At 43.9% G+C, this 25,635-nt stretch overlaps 1 protein-coding gene across 1 annotated transcript in view; it reads right to left on the reverse strand.

Moving 5' to 3' along the window:
• The window catches only part of RPIA (ribose 5-phosphate isomerase A), a 46,855-nt gene extending 24,345 nt beyond the window's left edge, over nt 1-22,510 (reverse strand). The window contains exons 1-6 of the mRNA XM_089656413.1: nt 22,409-22,510; nt 10,102-10,238; nt 5,517-5,577; nt 5,375-5,430; nt 2,397-2,456; nt 676-740 (exon numbers count right to left, since the gene is read on the reverse strand). Coding sequence (XP_089512539.1) covers nt 676-740; nt 2,397-2,456; nt 5,375-5,430; nt 5,517-5,577; nt 10,102-10,194 — 335 coding nt within the window. The 5' untranslated portion in view covers nt 10,195-10,238; nt 22,409-22,510. The remainder of the gene's footprint in view (nt 1-675; nt 741-2,396; nt 2,457-5,374; nt 5,431-5,516; nt 5,578-10,101; nt 10,239-22,408) is intronic.
• Nucleotides 22,511-25,635: the final 3,125 nt, after the last annotated feature.

Below are 25,635 nucleotides of genomic sequence, written 5' to 3' on the forward strand. Positions count from 1 at the left end.
GGTACAGTGGGCAGGGGGCAGGCACTGCAAAGTACTGTACCTGATTCCAGTGGTACAGTGGGCAGGGGGCAGGCACTGCGAAGTACCTGATTCCAGTGGTATATAGTGGACAGGGGGCAGGCACTGCAAAGTACCGTACCTGATTGCAGTGGTGCAGGGGGCAGGCACTACGAAGCACCTGATTCCAGTGGTATATAGTGGACAGGGGGCAGGCACTGCAAAGTACCTGATTCCAGTGGTACAGTGGACAGGGGGCAGGCACTGGGAAGCACCTGACTTAAAGAAGTCAGCAGCTACCATTTCTGAGATCATTCAGAATTCATTGACAGGTACAACTGACCTGTTTTAGCTGGTTTTGCATTTCCATAGACTTGTTAACAGAAAGAGTTCATGATGTGAATGAATCAAAATCTGCACTATGAAGTTCACCGAAGGCTTCATTCAGTTTGCATGAAAAAAAATAGGGTGTTTGAAATGCACAAAAACACATACAGAAATTATACTGGTATTAAAGCATTTACATGGATAGGGAATGGACCACAGCTTTGTTTAATGCCCGGGGATTCCTACTGTCAAACTGTGACAACCTTTTTCATTGAAATTAAACATATCTATTAAAATTTATCTTAGATCATTAAAAACTCCATAAATGTAATAAAAAACAGTACACCTTACCCTCCACCTTTGATGAGATTGAGATCTGAATCAACTTCATCAGCTCCATCAATAGCGACATCAAGCTGTCAGAAGACAACAGGACAGCAATAATTTATACACAGGAAACAATTGTACATACAGCCATTTTTATCCAAGTGCCTTCTTTAAAAAAAAAAAAAAAAAAAAAAAAGAAAAGGAAGAAGAGAGCGAACACATAGGTCCTGTTGAAGAGTATAATGTATTGCTAGTGACTACATACTGGAGTGCACTTATAAGATTCTGCATAGCAATTTACTCAGTGAAAACGCATGTACGGGGCTGGGAAAAAAAACCCCACATACATACATATACACACACATACATACATACATACATATATATATATATATATATATATATATATACACACACACACACACACACACACATATATACATACACACACATATATACATACATACATACATACACACACACACACACACACTCTCTGTATATCTCTATCAAAATGTATTCTGCTACAGGTCCTTGGTAACAAAAAAAATAATCCCAATAAGTGTTTATCATGTGTTTTGTGTGAAAGTTATACTGGAATTTATGCAGCTATGACGTTATACTAGTAATGGTGGAATTCAGTGACTTATAGTGGGAGTGATGGTGAGGCAGGCAATCCGAAGCTAACAGACTCTTGCTGGGAGGTACACTAACAAACATCAATAGTGACCCTAATACAGTAATCAGATATAATTCTATACACTATCACTGTACTAATGGCAATGGCAGGAAAGGGGTCATCATCAAGGGGTTAACTCTGCCTAAAAAGCATGATGTGTTTAATATATGCTGCTTTTATCAAGAGATCGGTTTGTTTTTCCTACCTGCTTTGCAGGGAGAAGAAACAGTCAGATCACTGCTCTGTGTACAGAGTGTTTGTAAACACAGGACTCTGCTGTAATTGGATCAGCGGGTCTCAACCATACATTATTGGTTAACACATCACTGGCTGCCAAAATTGCATGGGGACCAAACACAGAACGAGTAAGCAGGGGGCATGCACACATGCACCCAAAACCCAGAATGGGAATGAGCTGAAAATGTACATTGTACTGTTTTTTGCATCTCAGTCAATGCAGATATAATAAAAAAAAATTGCTGAGACACTAATTATTTTTTCCCCAAAAAGAAAAAACATCCTTTAAAAAGTAGAACTTTAGGCAAAACTTTTTTGTTCATATTGGATAGAGCATGGGAGTGTTATAATCCCTGGCAATTTTTTTCGCCACCTGTGTCCCATTTCCGGGACTTGCTAACCAAGCAAAAACCTAGTGCGCTTCTAACTTCTGCGAGTGAGAACACATTCACCATAGGTTATTAAAATAAAAGGGAGAAGGAGGTGTTCAGCCATGCTAACACACTTCTAGTTCTAGGGTGACAACACTGCTTCTGCAAAGATACAGTAGAGTGAATGAGAATGTCACCCTTGTACGGGAAGAGTGTCTCTGGCATATTCACCCAGAGAAAATAAAGAAGAAACCCACCATATAAAAAAAAAAAAAAAAAAAAAAAAAAAAAAATTAATATGTGGTTATGTTACATTTTTGTTTTTGAGTTTAGTTACACTTTAACTAAGTTTAATTCCATAATTATGAACTATTGGTGAGAAGTGTGGTACGTCCTTTAAGCCTGTGGTTGACAACAGCCAATACCATCCAGCAGCTGTAATGTACAGTTGTTTTTACCTCTGGGTGTCTCTCCAGATCGGTCAAAGTTAATCCATTCTGAAGGATCAGCTGACGCGCCTGCAAATAAAAAAAAAAAAAATATCTTTATATTCTATACCAGCGTACTGTATATAACACGGGAGAAACACATGACTGGTGTACACAGATCACATGAACCTTGAACGGTCCGTATCAAAAGAGGATTCACAAATACTAGTTGTACATATAGACATCTATTTCCAGAAACCTGTACTAATAGGAATATGACTGCCAGTCACCTGGGCCATCACTGGCTTGGACTTTCCTTGTCATTTACCTGCAAAAAGCATGCGGACTAGAGTCAGAACTCTTCGTCTTTAAATTTATTTTGGGAAAAGTGCCATTAGATCAGCAAATCAGACCAACAAGAGACTATTTTCATTAAAAAAAAAAAAAATGTCATTAAATGGCAGCAAACATCCCTCAGTACATCCTTTAAAAGTAGAACTTTAGGCAAAACTTTTTTGTTTGTATTGGATAGAGCATGGGAGGGTTATAATCCCTGTAAATTTTTTTCACCACTTGTGTCCCATTTCCGAGATTTCTCTTCACCTCCTCTCCCATAGTCAAAGTGAGTGGAAATGCATGCAAATTGAGGGAATCCCTTGGCATAAAAACTGACAGGGATTCTACTTCATCTGCACTCTATCAATCAATAATAATAATAATAAGTTGCCTTTATACTTTAAGGCTCATGCATAGGGGCACAAAATACACTGCGTTCAGATCCACAATGTACACATTTTAAATTTTTACCCAGATCACAACACCGTTGTATTAATTTCTATGGGATGCCTGCGTCCTAGCAGCCATGAAGACTAGTCAGCAGGAGCCGCCTGCATCCTAGCAGTCGGGGACACTAGTTGGCAGAAGCCACCTCTGTTCTAGCAACCAAGAATGCAAGAGATGTACGTATGTAAACAAAGGACCAACGATGCCGCATACAACCACATTTCTGCATAGGATTTTGTTGCCAGCAAGATATTAGGTAAAGTTTTACAACCCATGTGCATCAGCCCTTATAGGTGAACCCTAGGCTAATAGCTAAATACACAAAATTAAATCCCTATAAATACCTAAACTGTTTTATTAATATCGCCTTATATTTGAATTCAATTTGTTGATCATCATATTATTTTACAACGTGGTAGTTACAGCGGGAGCCGCCTGCATCCTGGCAACTGGGGACATTAGTCATCAGGAGCCACCTGTGTCCTAGTGCTGTACGCACGTAGATGTAGCACAAACATAACAGTGTACAACCAAAATTTTTATGTGGCATTCTGCTGCCAGCAAGATACTAGAAAAAGTAATAAAACCTGTGTGCATAGGCCCTTAGAAAGGTGAACTCTACGCAAACAGCTAAGTACGCAAACAAAATCAGTTTAAATAAATAAATACAGGTGTACCTCGGTTCACGAACGCCCCGATTAATGTAATTTTCAGTTTACGAATGAAAATCCATTGAAAATAATGCCTCGGTTTACAAATGTTTTTTCGCAATACGAACAGATTAATTGGTTTTCATTGCATTTACAAATTTATTTTTAATCATGTCCCTGTATAGAACTATGCCTTTAAAGTGCACTTTATAAAGAGTTTTGAACAGATAAGACTTTTTTTTACTTTTTTCTGTCCTCAGGAACGGATTAATTGGTTTTCAATGCATTTACAAATTAATTTTTAATCATATCCCTGTACAGTATTTATGCCTTCAAAACTCTTTATAAAGTGCACTTTAAACAGATAAAATACTTTTTTTTTTTTAACTTTTTTCTGACCTCCAGAACAGATTACGGTAATTGGTTTTCAATGCATTCCTATGGGAAATCGCGTTTCGGTTTACAAATTTTTTGCAATACGAAAAATTCTGCATAACTAATTACATTCGTAAACCGAGGTACCCCTGTAATCTGTTTAAATAATAACAACTCCTTATGCATGAATTTCTGTAAACATATTATTTTACAACGTGGTAGTTATGACACGTTAATAAAATATAGTGCTGTTGCGTTTAGGAATAGATATTCATGCAACTTTGATAAGTATACGCGGCAATCCTAATTTGTGAACCAATAACACAAAAAAAAAATACCATGTGGAGCGAGCATAAATTGAGGGCATTAAATTTAACAATACATGAGTAATATTGCTTCACATATACAAAGTGAATAATTGTAACATTCAGTCCCAATGCAGAAAAATAAAGTGCCCAGGTGTTGATACTAATTGGTGAAATTTTTGCACGAAGACAACCCAATTAATTCCTCCAGGGTAAAGTAAAATAAAAAAAAAAAATCACCACACACATTTGTTTTGTCCTTGAGCTATCAGAATAAAACTGCTTCAAATTTAAAACAACCCACAGCAAACCATAACCAAAACATCTCATCTGTGAGAAAGAATCCAGAAACCAAACATTTATGACCAGAAATCTCTCAAAACATTTGGGATTGCCTGGAAATGTACGCTCAGTCTATTACACTGACCTTATATGGAAGTTTTCAAGCTTAAAAGTGGAATTTTAGTCAGAAAAGTAAGCCCTGCTAGATCACTTCATGCTAGCCCCAATAGCTATGTAAAATATTAAAAATAAACACCTATACTGTTTAAAATTCAGTAATACACTCTCTCACCCTGCTCTGCACATGCTCAGTTGCGCTCTATTTTGCCATACATTTAGAGGTCAATCTGACAACAGTCTAAAGATTTACTGCTGCTCGGGGGCACTGGACTTCAGCAAAATGGCAGCCTCCAGCAAGAAAAAAAATAGGAACAATGCTGGAGGATATTTACAGCACACACCAACTCTGGTAGCAGAATTATTAATATGGCATTTATGTTCCTTGCTATAGAACATTATTTTTTACCAAGTTGTTATGGGTAAAGGTACACTTTAATTACAAACAAACAAGAAATCCAATTCCATATCACGCACCAGGGTAAAGCACACCTACCTGGAAAGATGTCGGGACACAGAACACATGCAGGTTCTCATTCTTCACCCTTTCAGCTAAAATACATAAATAAATAATAAAAAAAATGTACACCTGAACACAGATCACAAAAAATGGTAAGATTTCAAATGTAAAAACACACCTAATCGATTGACCGCATGGACAATGGTAGAACCACTTCCAATACCAAGAACTTGATGATTCTAAAAATACAAAGAAAAACAAGTGGCGGTAACCAAAAAAAAAAAAAAGATTTTTCTCAAGTAGACATGCAAACTTGTCTTTTATGTTTTGACATTTATCATCAGGAAACATATTAGTAAAAAAATTGGTAACAGTAGCGGAACGTTATACCATGATGGCCACCAACAAACTTTGGCCGATTCAGCAGGGACTGGCTGAATTGTGATCCATGAGTGGTTGAATGGGCTTGTTGGAAAATGTTTCTTGATCAGAGGCTGTAGCTGCTGATCGTTGTATTCTGATAGGGGAGAGTTCCTGTTGTTAGAATGCAGTCTCAACAAGGAGGATTCCTTTATCAACGTCACAAAGTGATGGGAAAAGTGATGGCAACAGTCTTCTGGGATACCAAGGGTGTGCAGAAGACTGTCGTCATCGCTTTCCTTGCTGATGGAGCCTTCTTCCACTTTCAACTTGACTACGGAGGGTGCCAACAGTTTACACATGAAAACAATATAGTGTGTGCACAATATTCAGCGCTGAACATCTGGAAGAGTGACTTGGTGCAGTGATAATGTTTCATGTATGTGTGATCACTCCTTCCTTGTCAGGCCATGAACTTTTCAGACCACCCTTGTATTGGTGAGACATCTAATCGAAGTTCCCGGGTCTGTGGTGTGGCCATCAGGAGGGTTCCTCTGTACATGGTTACATTTTTATTTTATATGGTGGGGAACACAGTGTAGCAATATGTTATATGCTGTGTATGGCCTCTAGGGGTCTCACTACTTAGAGACTGGTACAACTGTGTTATTGCCTCTCTTTGGTTGTAGTTCTGGGGCAGACACATGTATAATGGCAGCTAGAAGCACCTAATAAAATGTCTCCTGTTAACTACAATGTGTGAGCATCTGAGCAGGATCGACTAACAGAACACACAGCAAGAGGAGTTTCAACACTTCAAAGAGGAATGGAAAACTTAGAAGCCCGAAGCGGGCATGAACAGAGTCAGGAACATAAGCAGAGAGATCTTACTACTGAAACATCCAAGACATAAAAAAAATCATATCTGCATTGGGCATACGGTATGGCAGTGCTTTAGATGCCAACACTGCTTTGAATGAATCTTTGTTCAGCTGATCAGTTGCTACACGTCTCGTGTACCTAGGGAGTGACTGGTTTTACATTCCTGCATTGTATACGCTCTACAGTTCTTTCAGCTGGCAGGTCAGATTGTGGTTCCAAGTTAAATCAAAGTCGGCTTTTAAAGGGGCAAGTCATGTTTTCACACCTGACCTGCATTAAAAATTAGCCTCCCACTTTTAGGCAATGTTGTTTTTATGTACCAGAGAGTGTAACACCAGTCAATTGCTGTCATGATTTTATTAACATCTCGGTACCAGTTAGAAGATTGCCTAATAATTTCTGTTGTGGTGACTGTAATCTTCAAAAATGTTACGAAACACCGGACCCGGCATTCACTATATCCGGCCTCCCCGGACCCGGCATTCACTATATCCGGCCTCCCCGGACCCGGCATTCACTATATCCGGCCTCCCCGGACCCGGCATTCACTATATCCGGCCTCCCCGGACCCGGCATTCACTATATCCGGCCTCCCCGGACCCGGCATTCACTATATCCGGCCTCCCCGGAGTCGGCATTCACTATATCCGGTCTCCTGCAGTACACAGAACAAGGAAGTGCAATTATTTTAGTAAATATAAACTGCTAAATACCTCTGAGCCTGCAAGACCCCTGACCCTCTGTCTGGACAGTGCCGATTGGCCCTAAGCTGATGACATGTACTCTCCCAAGACGAAAAAAAAAAAAGAAACACCTCTCTAGCAAAACAAACTGAGCATGTGCAACTTGCCCCCAAGGCTCTGTTCTACGTGGAGATGGACTGGAGACAGCAGGAGAAGTGGGGATCAGAGAAGACAGGATCAAACATCCTTTTTACACAATACAGAGGATTAACCTCTTAGGTTCCACAGTGTATATAAAAAGCATGCTTTACTGCATATACAGACTGATTTTACTAGTGTGGGTTTAGGAACACTAAGAAATCTCTCCAAAAGGAGGTAACAATGACAGTTTACAAACTCTACCAGGATTTTTTTTTGCTGTCAGTCCCCGTTATTGAGATTCCCTCCACATTTTTCAGCTAAAGCACCCCAAAAATAAATAATTTACAATACCTCGCACATATATTTAGGTTTGATTGAGCCATGGTTGCTTCTGCCTGTCTAATTATTTAAAGTATATGGCCCTTTCATGTACTTTTTTAGGGCCGCTATACTCGCCCTACATGGTTTCACTATAGGTCTAGTGTAGTCAGCCTCCTCAATTTGTAAGCAACTTCTTTGGGTTACCTGTGAAAAATCTACGACAATGTGTAGTAATTTAGCAAACTTTCCCAAAGGTTTGGAAGGGGTTAAGGTTACCCACTCCCTGGTTTTCAAGGTCCTGCCTTTTGCCTGGGGCCCATAAGTACAAGGGGAGGTAACATTTCTGGGCTCTTTGCCTTTACATGGGAATGGGCAGAAGAGGTGCTGCATGATGTGAGCTCAACGTAGGGTTGTCTTCCCACCTCCCTTGAAAGGGTACCCAGTTGGGGTGCTGAAGAGGACTAAGGACTGTATGGACTTGCACTACTTTGAGGTATGGAATGACAGCCTGAATAGGAACCAGCCTAGATGGGGAACATAGAGAGAGGAAACTTGTTCCTGTATTGAAATACAATACTACACGTCAACGCAGTCAGCGCTGGCTGGTATAACCTCCTCCACGATGATTCCTGCACAGCACCATCCACTGCAAATGCCCTTTCATGGCAAAAGGTTTTTAGGGCTTTGTGAGAAATGAATAAGTATTAGCAAAATGAAAAAAAAAAAAACAACACCTTTTGGCAAGCTCGTTCAGGAGAATAAATAAAAAGGTGGGCATATTATCCAACATACACATTTGTTTTTTTATGAGGGTTAATAAACCCTGTATGAATCTTATCCCTTAGGCCTGGTTCACACCTATGCAGTTTGCTTTTGATCCATTTCTGCAGTGCATTTTGGAACATGCATTTTTGACACTTACATGCATTCTTTTGATGCATTTTGCTTTTTATAATGCTTTTTTTTGGGTCCAAAGTTATTGTAGGGCAGATTAACAATGCATCAAAAACAGACTACATGCAAAAACAGTCTGCAGTGTCTTCATTGAAGCCTATTGAACCAAAAACATACCGTTTTGCATTTAAAAAAAGTCCCTGACCCTTTCCAGTTAAGCAGTGGTTGAAAAAAACATGGATGTTAGGCTACGTTCACACTAGCCTTGTGTGCAGGCGGCAGAGAGGCGTTTGGGAAGCGTTTTTACCGCTTCCCAAACGCCTCTGCCAACTCTGCACATTACAGCACATGGTGCTGTTCTAACAGGAGCGTTTGCGTCGCGGCAAAACGGACGCCTCTGGTCGAGTCAGGAGGCTTTGAAGCCTCCTATTCTCGTCTATGGTGCCGCTCCGCAAACGCCCAGCCGGCGTTTGCGGTGCGGTTGCGACGCGGTTGCGGGGCGTTTGCGGAGCGGTAACACCACTCAAATGCATTATAGGCGTTTGTGGGGCGTTATTAACGCTCGGCAAACGCCTAGCAACCGCCGCTAAACCGCGCATGCGGCGTTTGCGGAGCGTTTGCCGAGCGTTAAAAACGCTCCGCAAACACCGGACCAACGCTTGCCAAACGCTATAGGGGCGTTTGGCAAGCGTTGGCAAAACAGCCTAGTGTGAACGAGCCCTTAATGTGTCCCATGGGAAACCATGTTAAATGGGATCCTGCTGTCTAGCTCCCTTGTCTCCTCCTACCATGCTCATCTCCAGGACTTCTCCAGAGCCTCTCCCATCCTCTGGAACGATCTACCCCTCTCCCATCCTCTGGAACGATCTACCCCAATCTGTCTGACTATCTTCTGCTCTGGCAGATTTTAGGCGATCCCCGAAAACCTCTCTTCAGGGAGGTCTATCCTGCCCTCAACTAATAATTAAATCTTCTATTTACATCCGTTATTACCTTTTGTTCCACCAGACCCTCCCTATTAGATTATAAGCTCCCAGGATCAGGGCCCTCCTAACCCTCTTGTATTGAACTGTATTGCTGCTGTATTGTCTCCCTTTATATTGTAAAGCGCTGAGCAAACTGTTGGCACTATATAAATCCTGTATAATAATAGTGAGTTTGTGTGGTTTCTGCAAAAAGCACCAAAAAAAAAAACCCACCACACATAAGTGTGGACCAGGCCTTGGAAGTTAGAAAAATGATTCTGCTACAACTAATGTGCTGGAATACCCTGCTTTAATAAACAGAAGGAAAGATTGCAGTATTTAGGGGAGTTTTTGATTGTCTGATATGGATTATCATGTTTTTTGTGTGGCAATGTCAAGTGTGACAAGCCCTATTGTTGACTGTTGGATAAAGTATTTCAGCAGAAAAGTTTCCTTTAAGATTTTTAAAAGCATTAAGTATTGATGGTTATAAAGACTATGACACTTCAGAACACACCTTAACGTGATTGTCCACAGCAGCACATCCCGCCAGTCTCTTGGCCTCTTCTGTCATCCTGCAGATGGTAGTGATCAGCCGACGCTGGAACATACAGGTGTCACCCGGGGATCTGATCGCAGGATGTTACAACTGCCCTGGAGACAGAACATGAGAATGATGACTACAATAATGAGCTCTTCCCTGTCGTCTGTTAGCTTCCTGTATTAGCAGTGAATTCTTTATCTGAGTTCCTGATCATGTTTGGATACACCCTTATGTATTACAAGCGTGCACTTGGCTGAGATTCGGATTGGTCACCTCCACTCTGCTACTCAGATACACTATATTGTGTTGGGCCAGCCCTCCAAATCATTAGATTCAGGTGTTCCAATCACCTCCATGGCCACAGGTGTATACAATCAATCACCTAGGCATGCAGACTGCTTCTACAAACATTTGTGAAAGAATGGGTCACTCTCAGGAGCTCAGTGACTCCAAGCGTAGTACCGTTATAGGATGCCAACTGTGCAGTAAGTCCATCCATGACATTTTCTGGCTACTAAATATTCCACGGTCAACTGTTAGTGGGATTATAACAAAGTGGAAGCAACTGGGAACAACAGCAACTCCGCCATGAAGTGGCAGGCAATGGAAAATGACAGAGCGGGGTCAGTGCATGCTGAAGCACACAGTGCACAGAAGTCACCAACTGTCTGCAGAGTCAATAGCTAAAGACCTCCAAACTTCATGTGGTCTTCAGATTAGCACAACAACAGTGTGGAGAGAGCCGAGTACAAGCTTGACACTTGTTAGTCTGATCCATCCAAGGAGGTTGTGTCCCGTTACTGCTGTTTAGTCATAAGAATACAGGGTGCAGTCCGGGCATAAAGGTCCTCTTTCTGTATAAATTGTATTTAAGTGTAGAAAAGAACCCGAGGGGCCCTGCAGATTTGTCCCAGATTCTCTTCCCAAGTGAGTGCACGGCGGCCAGGCACACAGCAGCATGGACAGTCTTACAACTCAAAAACCAGACAGAGTGTCTTTTTAAGATTTAATGCTCGTTGATCTTGGCTAGGGTGTAGGGTAGTCTTTGGGATACTTCAAATTTAGTGCACAAAGTAACAGAAGACACTCTCTACCTTGACTATACTCTTTGGGATAATTCTGCTGTTGGCAGATAATAGGAGAACAAGCAACTCAGGGACTCCAAGCACAGGAACAGTGACAATTCAGCAATGCTGGGGCAGATGTGAAAAGGGTTAAAGCAGCAAACAGTCACTGGGATCCCTCTCTCTCTCTGGCCTATACTCACAATGTCCCTATTTTCACTGCTCAAAAAAAAAAAAAAAAAAAAACACAGGACCTGCCAATTCTGGTGTTCAATGGCAAATTCCAATCAAGCTCTATAGTGAGCACAGGGTCCACTAGAGGACTTTGGATCCTCAGGCCACCCCCATGAAGTCTGTTTCTGATTGTCTCTGACCAAACATTCACACCAGTGGCCTGCTGGAGGTCATTTTGTAGGGGTCTGGCAGTGCTCCTCCTCTTCCTCCTTGCACAAAGGAGCAGATACCGGTCCTGCTGATGGGTTAATAAATCGTCTATAGCCCTGTCCAGCTCTCCTAGAGTAACTGCCTGTCTCCTGGAATCTCCTCCATGCTCTTGAGACTGTGCTGGGAGACACAGCAAACCTTCTGGCAATGGCACATATAGATGTGCCATCCTGGAGGAGTTGGACTGCCTGTGCAACCTCTGTAGGTATCGCCTCATGCTACCAGCAGTAACACTGACCCTAAGCAAATGCAAAACTAGTGAAAAACAGTCAGAAAAGATGAGTAGGAAAAAAAGGTCAGTGGCCTCCACCTGTAAAACCATTCCTGTTTTGGGGATTGTCACCTATTTAGTGCACCTGTTAATTTCATTAATACCAAAGCAGCTGAAACTGATTAACAACCCCCTCTGCTACTTAACTGACCAGATCAATATCCCAGGAGTTTCATTGACTTGATGCTATTCCCTGATTAAAAAGTGTTCCTTTAATTGTTTTTGAGCAGTGTATAGAAAAAAAAAAATACAAAACAAAAAACAAACAAACCACAGTGCTGTGGTCTGTGACACTTCTTGCCACATTTCCCAAACCTTACCCAATCAATTTTGGGTGATGACTGATCATATTCTTTGCATTTACCAAAGAGACTTTGTTCTTTGAAAACAGGAACTTTACCCTGACAACTAACACATGTATGATGTATGTATGCCCCTTTTCAGCTTTAATCTGCATCAGGTTTAGGAAAAAAATATATATACATAAGCAAGCCACCACATCACAACGCTGCTACAGTTAATAGAACCAAATGAAGTGTCACATTTGTGACATTCTAAAAGAAAGTTCTAATAAAAAAAAAAAAAAAAAATTGAGAAAACTGCGTTGGGATGATTGCATTGGGATTTTGCATTGGGGTACATTGGTGTGTGTTCCCCCCCAACACACACCAATGTACCAGTGGCCTTGCATTTAGTGCAGCTGCCGGTGTGATTGAGTCCTCAATAAGGAGCTCTCATCCTTAAAGTCATTTTTCAAAATTCACATCCTTGGGTGTAACCTGAAACATGTTCCCAAAAGTTAAAACAGTATTAAACCCAAAAACGTAATACATTTCAGATTACCAATTATTAGATGTAGTGGCTGCATTAGTTTTCTTTTTTTTTGGTTTCCCCCCCTCTGTTTTTACATGGTGATCTGGTCAGTAACACCTCCTGTATTAGAGCGCCCCCACTCTGAAGGAAAGAGTACAGGGGGGCACAACAGACATCAGCAGCATTGTCAGTCTGAGGGGATGGGAGTTATAGATGGACTAGCCAATTTAAATACACTAATATTATTATTATTATTATACAGTATTTATAAAGCGCCGATAGTTCACTCAGCGCTGTACATTACAAAGGGGGACAGAACATGTGACAGAACAATACCAATACAATGCAAAACATGAGGGGATCGAGGGCCCTGCTCTTTCGAGCTTACAATCTAGAAGAAAATAATACATTAAAGTCAACTCCATCTAAAACTTTATAAGCAGTTATAAAAAACAAAATAAGTTTGCTGTTTTAGGATAAATGTTTTACATGAATAATAAAAGCTGATCATTGTAAGCACCCCTATAAGTGGAAAAATGGTTTGTCTCATCCCTGTAAGTGCAAATGAAGTTGTGCTTTTGAAAAATGACATAATAGCTGGAACATCAGATGAAAATAAAAAGAAGAAAGGAAGTCTAAAAAAAAAAAAAAAAAGAAAAGAAAAGAAATGGGAGCAGGCCTACATGAGTGCCCCCATAGGAAGAGACCTCCTATGGGGGCACTGGCCAAAGAGGAGGAGCCAGAAGCTCCAGTGGGGCATTCCAGAAGATGAGGATTAGGGCTGCTCTACGGCATTGAGTATAGCAGGTAAGTATACCATGTTTAATGTTACAAAAAAGTAAAATTAAAAGGTTTAGAATCATTCTAAGATTGTGTATATATATACACACACACACACACACTATATTGCCAAAAGTATTGGGCCCACCCTCCAGATCATCACTTCCCTGGCCACAACTGTATAAAATCAAGCACCTAGGCATGCAGACTGCTTCTACAAACATTTGTGAAAGAATGGGTCACTCTCAGGAGCTCAGTGACTCCAAGCGTGGTCCTGTGATAGGTTGTCACCTTTACAATAAGTCCATCCGTGACATTTCCTGGCTACTAAATATTCCACGGTCAACTGTTAGTGGTATTATAACAAAGTGGAAGCAACTGGGAACAACAGCAACTCAGCCACCAAGTGGTAGGCCACGTAAAATGACAGAGCGGGGTCAGCGCATGCTGAAGAGCACAGTGCGCAGAGGTTGCCAACTGTCTGCAAAGTCAATAGCTAAAGACCTCCAAACTTCATGTGGCCTTCAGATTAGCACAACAACAGTGCATATAGAGCTTCATGGAATGGGTTTCCATGGCCGAGCAGCTGGGGGGGGGGGGGGATTATGGTGTGGGGTCATTTTTCAGGGGTTGGACTTGGCCCCTTAGTTCTGGTGTCTTACAAGACATTTTGGACAAGTTCATGCTCCCAACTTTGTGGGGACAGTTTGGGGATGGCCCCTTCCTATTCCAACATGACTGCGCACCAGTGTACAAAGCAAGGTCCATAAAGATATGGATGAGCGACTTTGGGGTGGAGGAACTTGACTGGCCTGCACAGAGTCCTGACATCAACCTGACAGAACACCTTTGGAATGAATTAGAGTGGAGATTACTGTAGTATATTGTGTGTAATATATATATTGAAGACATTGAAACACATACTGACAGGCCAGTGATAAGACCACTTTACACACCAAAAGGACATCTTACTATGTTAATGTATGCAGGAAGCAATTATCTTCCCTTTGTTGTGTTGGGTTAACCTGTTTTTGGCTAAATATATGAAGAGTCAGGGGAAGTTTCTAGGTCTAGACACAAGATCAAACATGCTACTAAAAAGTGGCCAATCAGAGTGCTTGCCATTGTACTGAATGGGGAAAATGTGTATATTAACACAGGACACAACACAGGATGGAATACAAAGATAGCAGAGCACAAGTGAGGATACCTGGGCAGAGCATAAGGGAGAATACAAAGATAGCAGAGCGCAGGTCAGGATACGTGGGACAGAACACAGGTTGCATGGAAGCTACCTAGTTGCATATTATAGATTGGACATATGCTGGATGGTGTAGTATCTCTATGCTTGATATGAAGTATCTTGAATGGGACTTTGAGGGCTGTTGTTCATTGTAATCTTTACAAATATTCAGCTGGATTTCTGTCATCTGTAACAAATATCTTTATCCGAATAAATGCATCTCTCTGGAAAAGGACTATTGGTTGCTGCGGGAATAGTACATATATAAATATACACTGGTCATCCGGAGAAGGGCTGGATCTCCATGCTTGATATGAAGGATCATTATAATAAGACAACATTGGTGCCCTGACCTGGATAAGAGATAATGTCTCTAAAGACAACAATTACGAGCCAGGCCTTCTCGTCCGACATCAGTGCCTGACCTCACAAATGTGCTTCTGGAAGAATGGTCAAACCTTCCCATAGACACCCTCCTAAACCTTGTGGACGGCCTTCCCAGAAGAGTTGAAGCTGTTATAGCTGCAAAGGGCGGGGCCAACTCAATATTGAACTCTACGGACTGGGACTGGGATGTCATTAAAGTTCATGTGCGTGTAAAGGCAGGCGTCCCAATACTTTTGGCAATATAGTGTACATTTAAGGGATAACAGAAGAATTAAATGCAGTTTGTGAATCTAACTGGAAAAATGGAGATCTGGTTATATAAGGGGTAGTTAGAGCCAACCATGAGAATTATGGGTAATAAAATTTGAATATAGGCATGTGTATGCCATACCAGAACTCAATTGAAGAAAAAAAAAAAAGGATTTTAGATTGCTACTAGAGTATTCTCTTATGTAAGCTAACAGAAATAAAAAAAACAACACAAAGCTGAAACAGAACAATAGGCTGAAATGAGCTGAAAGAGGACAAATGGGGGAACTGCCAACAAAGAACAAAACCTATTTCTAGATGTAGTTTTCCCTTTTGTCTGTCTTCTGCAATGCTTACTCTGTGCCAAAATGATAGGAACATTGTGTAAAAGTCACATCTACTGTATGGCTTCTAATAGCAGAGTTGGTTTAGCTCTCCCAATATACTGAATAGCGTCTAAAAAGAAAGGTTTTTTTGTTTTTTTAGAAGAGACTTTGTATATCCCTCCTGCCAAAGCACACCTTTGCCTTCTGCCTGGCGCATGTGCAATCTTGCCATCAAGGGGCTGACAGTAGAAGCCGGCTACCAAGAAAAACTTCCATATGGAAGGGTCACGTGATAACTGGCCACCCAACGTCCGAAGAAACAACAGGGAAGATGGGAACGACTATGGATCTATAGACCAATCTGCACTGGGAGAGGGCAAACAGAAGCAAGTTTGCCACAATGTGCAAGTACAAACCAATCTCAAGTTCTGCTTTAGAGCCCAGTTCACATGCAAGACAAGGCAAAAAGCCGCATCCTCTATCATGCCGGCATGCAGTACGTTTTTCAGTGCAGTGTGGTGCAATGCAATCCTTCATATCACACCATGCTATGGCCAATAGAACCTAACTTTGTGACATTTCAATTAGAGATGCACTGGTGCCAATACTCATAAAATCACTACCGATACCTTAATTGATACTTTGCGATTTGCGTTAATGGGCGCGAATTGCACCGCAAAGATTAGCATGCGATTTGAACAGGAATGCGATTCCTGTCCAATTGCATGCGTTTTCCCCACTGCTCCGGTGTGAACCCAGCCTTGTCATAGCCCAAGTTCACACAGCAGCAGTATGGGAAGCCTCTCTGCAGAATCCCCACCACTTACGGTACTCTCCTTGCAGCAATGACAGTTCAGGCTTGATGGCATTTGATTGGTTCAGCAGCAGACCAATCAGATGCCCTCTAGCGGGAACTGTCATCACTGCAAGGAGAGGAAAGATTTCAAGTCCTCACCGCTTTTTCTCCTCTCCTACCACTGACACACAGCCTGGGATCTATGCAGGGAGGTTTCCCGCACCGCGCCTGTGTGAACTCGGTCTATGACAAGGCTGGGTTCACACAGAAGCAGTGAAAAAAACCGCATGCAATTTGGACAGGAATCACATGCTATTCTTTGCGGTGAAAATTGCATCCATTAACGCAAATCGCACCACAAAGTATCGATACTCGGTATCAGTGAGTACTTGACCGAAAGTATCTGTACTCGTACTCACCGATAAAAAAACAGTATCAGTGCGTCCCCAATTTCAATAGAGTTTTTACAAAAAAGTAAACAGCAATCCACTGTCTTCACCGCTGTTATCATACAACACACCAGCAACTGCTGTTGTGAATAGGCCCAAAAGCACATTGGGTTAAAGCAGAACTACAGTCTGCAGTCATACTTGCCCTCCAGAGATGTAAGCTCCTTTTCCGACACTTTGATATTTGCCGGCCATATTGACCGACTGGCCCAGGATCAAGTAACTCTTGCGCATTAGCAGCTCAGTTTGGTAGGAGGCAGGTAAGAAGCAATGTGAATGTACAAATAAATATATATATATATATATATATATATATATATATATATATATCTGAAATAAATGCATTTATTGCAGAAGGGATACCACACGCCCTTCTGCACTACAGAAAGAATTCCTTAGTACAATCTACTGTATTTATAAAGTATATCTCTCCAATTACTGCTGCTGAGAAATGCCTAAATGACAATATGCCACTAAAGCATTTTATACATAATAAACCTGGATTTTAGGCTTTAAGGTATCATCACTTGTAGGCCTCAAGCACACTGGACATTTTTCTAATCTCTCCTAGACGCCTTTCCACCTGGTGGCAGTGTTTTGGCTGAAAAAACATGTGTAATGTGTTTAGCCGCATCAAGCATTTGGGTGTTAATTCATTTCATTGGCCAGAATAATTATTTTATTAACATTTACACGCATCAACGGTTTCTTCTGTAAAATGCCGCAGCTCCTCTTCTCTTTCTTCTGGCTGCGATTTTTTTCCTCTAAATGCATATGTGTACATGGACACAAAGGCTGACATGCAGGGGAGTGTAGAGGCAGAAAAAAAAGAAAAAAAAAAAAAGTGACACCCTTAACAGCCATGTTAAAAAATGTCCAGTGTACCCCAGTGGTGCATTTATGTTTTGTGCTGCCCTAGGCAACACACAAATCGCCACCCCCACTGTCATAAGTGCAACAACGTTTGCTGGGTGGAACTTAGTGGTCGGCCACATCTTTCTGTGAAGGTGTCAGTCGGTGGCACGAGAGGCGAGAAGGTGTCAGTCGGTGGCACGAGAGGCGAGAAGGTGTCAGTCGGTGGCACGAGAGGCGAGAAGGTGTCAGTCGGTGGCACGAGAGGCGAGAAGGTGTCAGTCGGTGGCACGAGAGGCGAGAAGGTGTCAGTCGGTGGCACGAGAGGCGAGAAGGTGTCAGTCGGTGGCACGAGAGGCGAGAAGGTGTCAGTCGGTGGCACGAGAGGCGAGAAGGTGTCAGTCGGTGGCACGAGAGGCGAGAAGGTGTCAGTCGGTGGCACGAGAGGCGAGAAGGTGTCAGTCGGTGGCACGAGAGGCGAGAAGGTGTCAGTCGGTGGCACGAGAGGCGAGAAGGTGTCAGTCGGTGGCACGAGAGGCGAGAAGGTGTCAGTCGGTGGCACGAGAGGCGAGAAGGTGTCAGTCGGTGGCACGAGAGGCGAGAAGGTGTCAGTCGGTGGCACGAGAGGCGAGAAGGTGTCAGTCGGTGGCACGAGAGGCGAGAAGGTGTCAGTCGGTGGCACGAGAGGCGAGAAGGTGTCAGTCGGTGGCACGAGAGGCGAGAAGGTGTCAGTCGGTGGCACGAGAGGCGAGAAGGTGTCAGTCGGTGGCACGAGAGGCGAGAAGGTGTCAGTCGGTGGCACGAGAGGCGAGAAGGTGTCAGTCGGTGGCACGAGAGGCGAGAAGGTGTCAGTCGGTGGCACGAGAGGCGAGAAGGTGTCAGTCGGTGGCACGAGAGGCGAGAAGGTGTCAGTCGGTGGCACGAGAGGCGAGAAGGTGTCAGTCGGTGGCACGAGAGGCGAGAAGGTGTCAGTCGGTGGCACGAGAGGCGAGAAGGTGTCAGTCGGTGGCACGAGAGGCGAGAAGGTGTCAGTCGGTGGCACGAGAGGCGAGAAGGTGTCAGTCGGTGGCACGAGAGGCGAGAAGGTGTCAGTCGGTGGCACGAGAGGCGAGAAGGTGTCAGTCGGTGGCACGAGAGGCGAGAAGGTGTCAGTCGGTGGCACGAGAGGCGAGAAGGTGTCAGTCAGTGGCACGAGAGGCGAGAAGGTGTCAGTCAGTGGCACGAGAGGCGAGAAGGTGTCAGTCAGTGGCACGAGAGGCGAGAAGGTGTCAGTCATTGGCACGAGAGGCGAGAAGGTGTCAGTCAGTGGCACGAGAGGCGAGAAGGTGTCAGTCAGTGGCACGAGAGGCGAGAAGGTGTCAGTCAGTGGCACGAGAGGCGAGAAGGTGTCATTAGCGGCACGAGAGGCGCGAGAAGCTGTCATTAGCGGCACGAGAGGCGCGAGAAGCTGTCATTAGCGGCACGAGAGGCGCGAGAAGCTGTCATTAGCGGCACGAGAGGCGCGAGAAGCTGTCATTAGCGGCATGAGGCGCGAGAAGGTGTCATTAGCGGCATGAGGCGCGAGAAGGTGTCATTAGCGGCATGAGAGGCGAGAAGGTGTCATTAGTGGCGTGAAGGTGTCAGTCAGTGGTATGAGCGGCGTGAAGGTGTCAGTCAGTGGTATGAGCGGCGTGAAGGTGTCAGTCAGTGGTATGAGCGGCGTGAAGGTGTCAGTCAGTGGTATGAGCGGCGTGAAGGTGTCAGTCAGTGGTATGAGCGGCGTGAAGGTGTCAGTCAGTGGTATGAGCGGCGTGAAGGTGTCAGTCAGTGGTATGAGCGGCGTGAAGGTGTCAGTATACATGGTATACACAGCAGTAGGATGGAGATCATTTACCAGGCCTGGTGGAAGGGCGGAGACCGAGGGGGGGGAGCCATGTACTGCCGTTATGTATCCTCCTCACAGCCGAATTTCCCTTCCCTCTGTGTGACAGAGATCCCTGCTTCCGCTGGACACTGCCGTCCTCCGGGTTCATCATTCAGCCCTGGCTCCCCACCGTCATCCACTGCGGATAGCTCCAACCCTCAGAGCAGCCTACAGCCTGGCCGGGAGCACTGGATGCTGGGAGTTGTAGTCCTTCCCCTGCACACCCTTCCGGGATTGTAGTTCGCTCCTGTGAAGGCGGGGGAAAGACTACAACTCCTAGTATGCAGTGCGCCCGGCCAGGCTGTAGGCTGCTCTGAGGGTCGGAGCTCTCTGCAGTGGATGGCGGTGAGAAGCCAGGACTGAGAGATGATCCTGGAGGACGGCAGTGTCCAGGGGAGGCCTGATATTCCCACTCCTCACTGGATTCCTCTGCTGTAGTGACATCACTTGCCGATGTGCGGCGCCGCCCCCCCCCCTAAAAAAGTGCTGCCCTAGGCAAGTGCCTTGTTTGCCTCGCGGCAAATACGCCCATGGTATACCCCTGTGCAAGGATGACACGCAAATTTGTGAACTGTTCCATATAAAAAAAAAAACAAATATCCAGTGTGCATGAAGGCTAGTTTGTCCAAGCTGGTCCAAACAAACCACTTCCGTATCCAAGTTATTCTGGTGCTGTATTTGTTACAGGTACTTATATAATGCAATGTATGCAGCACTTTTTATATATATATATATATATATATATATATATAGTCCCTAACCCTCAGTGCTGGTGCACACTGATGCGGGTCGGGAAATGCAGCGAATCTTGTGCGTTTCCCACACCACATTGCCATCGCACGGCGTCCAATGTTAAATTAACCACACCATGAAACAGATTGCAAAATGCAGTGTAATTACCAGAATTCACATTGCATGGGTGTGAACATTCATCTGATGCAAATTGGGTGCAGGAAAAATAATGTACAGCTCAAATCACACTGCCCAGACATCACATGTGAGTTGCACAGGAATGTGGTGCGGTTCCTGTGCGAATCACATGCAATGTGCCGCACTGCATTAGTGTGAATCAGGGCTCAAGGAGTGTAATTTAATGTCCCTAACTCACATTTATTCATACACATACTGGGGCCAATTAACCTACCAGCATGTCTTTGGAGTGTGGGAGGAAACCGGAGTACCCGGAGGAAACCCACGCAGGCACAGGGAGAACATGAAAACTCCATGAAGGTTGTGCTGTATATCATTCTAATTAGCCAAGGTGGAGAGAGGGCTGATGACATCATAATTTTCACCTTGGCCAATCAGAGGATGCCTTGTGTTCATTGATATATAATACAAGAGATCCTCCGAATGGCTCAACCTGAGTTTTGTTCCAGCAGCAGACAGGAAGAATCCCATGATGCTGTCGTAACACATCGCTGCATACTGTATGTAGATGATGCTGTATGATATATTGCTGACAACACTAGAACAGGGGCAGACTGACAACTGATGGGGCCCCCGGGCAATAGGGGATCATGGGGCCCCTGTGTCCTTGCCCAAACTCAAAAAACTATGAAAAAGGTACCAGGGGCATCTCATGGGGCCCCCTACTGACCCCGGGCAGTGCCCAAGTTTCCAAATGGTCAGTCCGCCCCTGCACTAGAATATTTTTTTGTTTGTTATGCTGGTTAACCCCAGATACATCAGTAGATATAAATCTTACCTGCTGTCTGCATTCTGCACTGCCACTGCAAAGGGGGATCCTACCTTTTCTGCCTTAGCTGCTGCAAAGGAAGATCCTTGCCTCTGCTACAGCAAAGGGGGAGTCCCACTTTCCATGCCTTAGCCACTGCAAAAGTGGAAGCCCTGCCTCAGTCACTGCAAAAAGGGAGTCCCACTTTCCATGCCTCAGCCGTTGCAAAGGGGGATCTCTGCCTCAGCCACTGCAAAGGGGGAGCTCCACTTTCCCAGCCTCTGCAAAAGGGAGCCCTACTTTCCCAGCCTCAGCCAATGCAAAGGAGGGTCCCTGCCTGAGCTGCTAAAAAAAGGGGGGGGGGGGGGAAGAGACCTGCTTTCTGTGTCTTAACCATTACAAAAAGGGGAGTCGCACTATCCATGCCTCAGCCACTGCAAAGGGGGAGCCCCGCTTTCCATGCTTCAGCCACTGCAAAGGGGGAACCCTGCTTTCTGTACCTCATCCAAAGACCTACACAGGTAGCCCGCTGCTTTCCTTGCCTCCACCACCACAAACAGGTCACCCCACTTTCCTTGTCTCAAGTCACTACAAAGGGCTCCCCACATAACCTGGCTTTTTAATCAAAGTAAGAGCGATTTCAGGAATCCTGCCTTTCATAAATCAACTGCACCAAGCAGAGTGATCATTTTTTAATCAAAGAGCCCTTAGCAAACATCTGAATGCGATTAAACAAACCTTCCTGTGCTGTCATAGTATCATTTTCAAATAAAAGATCATCTGGACAATTAAATCTGCAACTGGTTATCCTAACACAACGACCTGACCCTTCACCATCATACACCAAGTTCAGACTGCTTACAAACCTTCCCCTGCAGAGAAGCACAATGATACAACATGTCATCAGCATACAATATAGAGTGGATTCAATACAAATCCCAGAACACAGAATATGAGCAATCAGCACAGAGTGATCCCTCATCAGTCAGGATACATGATGGGGGTCACTGCTCTGCTACACTTACTGTGGAGAGAGATCCTCAGCTCCTGGCAATGTGATCAGCCAGCACACAACATGCTCCCTTCCCAGTAATGCACTGGGCTATGTGATGTCAGGGAGGGGGAGGGGACAAGCCTGCAATCAGACTGAAGTGACATTTTAATGTATTATCATTGCCATCAGAGGGAATGGCTTGTGTCTCCCTCCGCTGCTGTATTTTCACAACACTCTGCCGTGCAGGAACCTGCCCTGTTTTCCTGTTTTGTATTGTTTAGATAAATAAATGTTGTTTAGCAACATTGTAACTTGTGGATGAAAGGTGCGTTTCTTGATGTGTCCAGTAGAGGGCGACAAAGACTCCGCAGTGGAAACAGTAAATGAAATCAAGTTCAAAGTCCAGCCAAAACTTTTCTTTTAGTTTTCGGTAATCTGGAGATGGTTTAAAACTTCAGGGAAAAAATTGCCATCCTATTTAGGCTCCATGCACACTAGCTTTTTTTTTTTTTTAAAGCTAAAAAAACGCTGGAAAAAAACTATAAGTTAAAAAACGCTGGTGTTTTTTAGTAGTGTTTAGGAGTGTTAGCGTTTTATTCGCATTTTAACAGTACATGTTGAAAGGCAAAGAAAAAAGCATTTAGCATAATTTAGCATTTTTTTCTGCTAGAAAAATGCTCAAAAAAACGACAAAACCAATTTATTTTTTGCTCCCTGACGCTGAAGGTCAAAAAATGCTAACAGTCTAAAGTAGTGTGCATGGACACATAGGATAACATGATTTACCTTCTAGGAGCAGAAAAAAAATGATAGCAGCTTCTAGGAGCTTAAAAATGCTAGTGAGCATTGAGCCATAACCAGAATATGCTTTTGTACCAGAGATGAGCTTACCACCCTGCAATGCAGATTACTTTTCAGAGGGTGGTATAACAGCAGCTGACATGTTCAGGAGTTGCTACTGTCACCTCCTCATGTTTTTTCTACCTTTTATTTATTTGCTGAATGGCAATTTACATTAGGGGGCTGCGCTGCAACTGTGAGCCAAGCATTTGGGTTTCGGTTGCAGTGCAGTTCCATTCATCTCAATGGGTGAGATTGACAGGCGGTGCGGTTACAAATGCAGTGGCTACAAAGTGAAGCATCACATATGTGATATGTGTACAGATCTGTCAGGCTGTAATGTGATGGGGGGCGATAAAATTGCTGCCGGCCATCCAGGGGCGGACTGACCATTCGAGCACTCAGGCACTGCCCGAGGGCCCGGGGTCAGTAGGGGGCCCCATGAAATGCCCATGGTACCTTTTTTATAGGCTTTTTTGAGTGTGGGCAAGGACATATGGGCCCCATGATCCCCTATTGCCCGGGGGCCCCATGAGTTGTCAGTCCACCCCTGCGGTCATTTATATGAAAGACCCCAAAGGGATGGGAAATACAGCATGTTAGTGTTGTCAATTGAATAGGAGGTGGGGGGAAATCTTCCAGTGGGGACACCTGTGTCAGCTGACTAAGGTCTGTTTCACACAGGCTTCAGCTTATATAAAAGCAGTGAGAAGAGCAAGCTTTGACAAAAGCATTTGCAGAGCTTTCAGAAAGTTTTATTGAAGCATTTAAAGTACCATTCAGTTCCAGTTTGTATATGCTGAACACAGATCCTAATAGGGATTCTGATTGCTACTTTAAATGAGCTGCTAGCAGGCTTCAGAACTTCAAGCTTGTTGAAAGCCTGCTAGCAGCTTTCTTAAAGTGGCAATCAGCACTCCCATTAGGATCTGTGTTCAGCATTTACAAACAGAATGGTACTTTAAAGCTTGCTGAAAGCTCTCCAAATGTTGTGTCATATCTTGCTGTTCACACTGCTTTTATACAAGCTGAAGCCCATGTGAAACAGGCCCAATAATGGCCATACATCCTTCAAAAAATGATCAATTTATTATCTCTTCCAATAGGAATAATCGATCTATAGTCAACAACTGAATGAATCACTGTGCCACAGGTGGGGAAGTGGATTTTGATCGAATGCTAAGATATTATCATAACTTACAATTGTAAATTGTCGATCCCATCTCTGTTTCCACCAGGGGCGGACTGACAACTCATGGGGCCCCTGGGCAATAGGGGATCATGGGGCCCTGAAACCTATGAAAAAGGTACCAGGGGCATCTCATGGGGCCCCCTACTGACCCCGGGCCCTCGGGCAGTGCCCGAGTTTCCAAATGGTCAGTCCGCCCCTGGTTTCCACCATATAATCTCATAATCTGATCAACTGAAGTCGATCACATTCATGAACAAGTATCTCGGTGTTGTCAATTTATACAAGATGATTGATCATTTTCTACCCTGGCTGATCTACTCAGTTGCATCGAATGTGTTCTAAATTGAGTCTAAATTGATTGGAAGGGAAGTTATGGCCCCTTTCACACAGGGTGAACCCGTCAGTGGATCCACTTGCTCAGTGGGGGATCTCTCCACTGATCCAAGAAGATGACATGTCTGTGTCCGCTCCAATGTTGCAGAGAGAACACAGACACAGCCCAGTATCATCTATGGGCAGTCAGATGGAAACAGACCACAAGACCACCATACATAGGCCATCGTCCCCAACTGGGAGCAACCACGAAAACAGGTCGGTGGGTATTGTGGATTGACCTTGGCTATTCGAGCTGGTGTGTAGTGCCAGCGGTAGACAACTTTGTAGGCATTTTCCAATATGGAAACATTTCCAGAGCATCTGGAGGCCGCTTGAACCATCGTCAGCCAGTTATCAGGTGACAAGGTCACTGACGGTTCACGTTCCCAATGTTGTTGAAAAGAGCTTATAGGCAGCTTCTTAGAGGAAACAATATAAGAGAGATTACACCTGTCGAACATGGACGCAACCTACAGATGCTTTTGAAAGTTGATAGGAGATATGGGGCTGAATGAGGCCTAATCAAATTGTGGACAAAGTGGCGAAGTTGAAGGTAGCAGAAGTGTTCCCGTAAAGGTATTTCATGAGAGAAGTGAAGCATGCCCGGTTTGCTGTGATGTATTAGCATCATGGTTGCATAAATGTTTATGGGCATATAGTCCAGAAGTGATTTTTCCCCTTTTGGGTTTGTTTGATGTCAACTTACCATCGATTTCTCACCCACACCACCTCATCAGTATTGGTGAACAGACAGTCCTTTGGTCTGCCACTGGTATGGTTGGACGGGGCCCCTCCAGGAGGCGTTTGGGCGGCAACTGTCTTCTCCTGCTTTCCTTCCTTGTTCCTTCTGT

This window comes from Staurois parvus, unplaced genomic scaffold (genome assembly GCF_062004578.1).
Source record: "Staurois parvus isolate SC_StPar_1 unplaced genomic scaffold, SC_StPar_1.0 ptg000903l, whole genome shotgun sequence".
NCBI classification, from domain to species: domain Eukaryota; kingdom Metazoa; phylum Chordata; class Amphibia; order Anura; family Ranidae; genus Staurois; species Staurois parvus.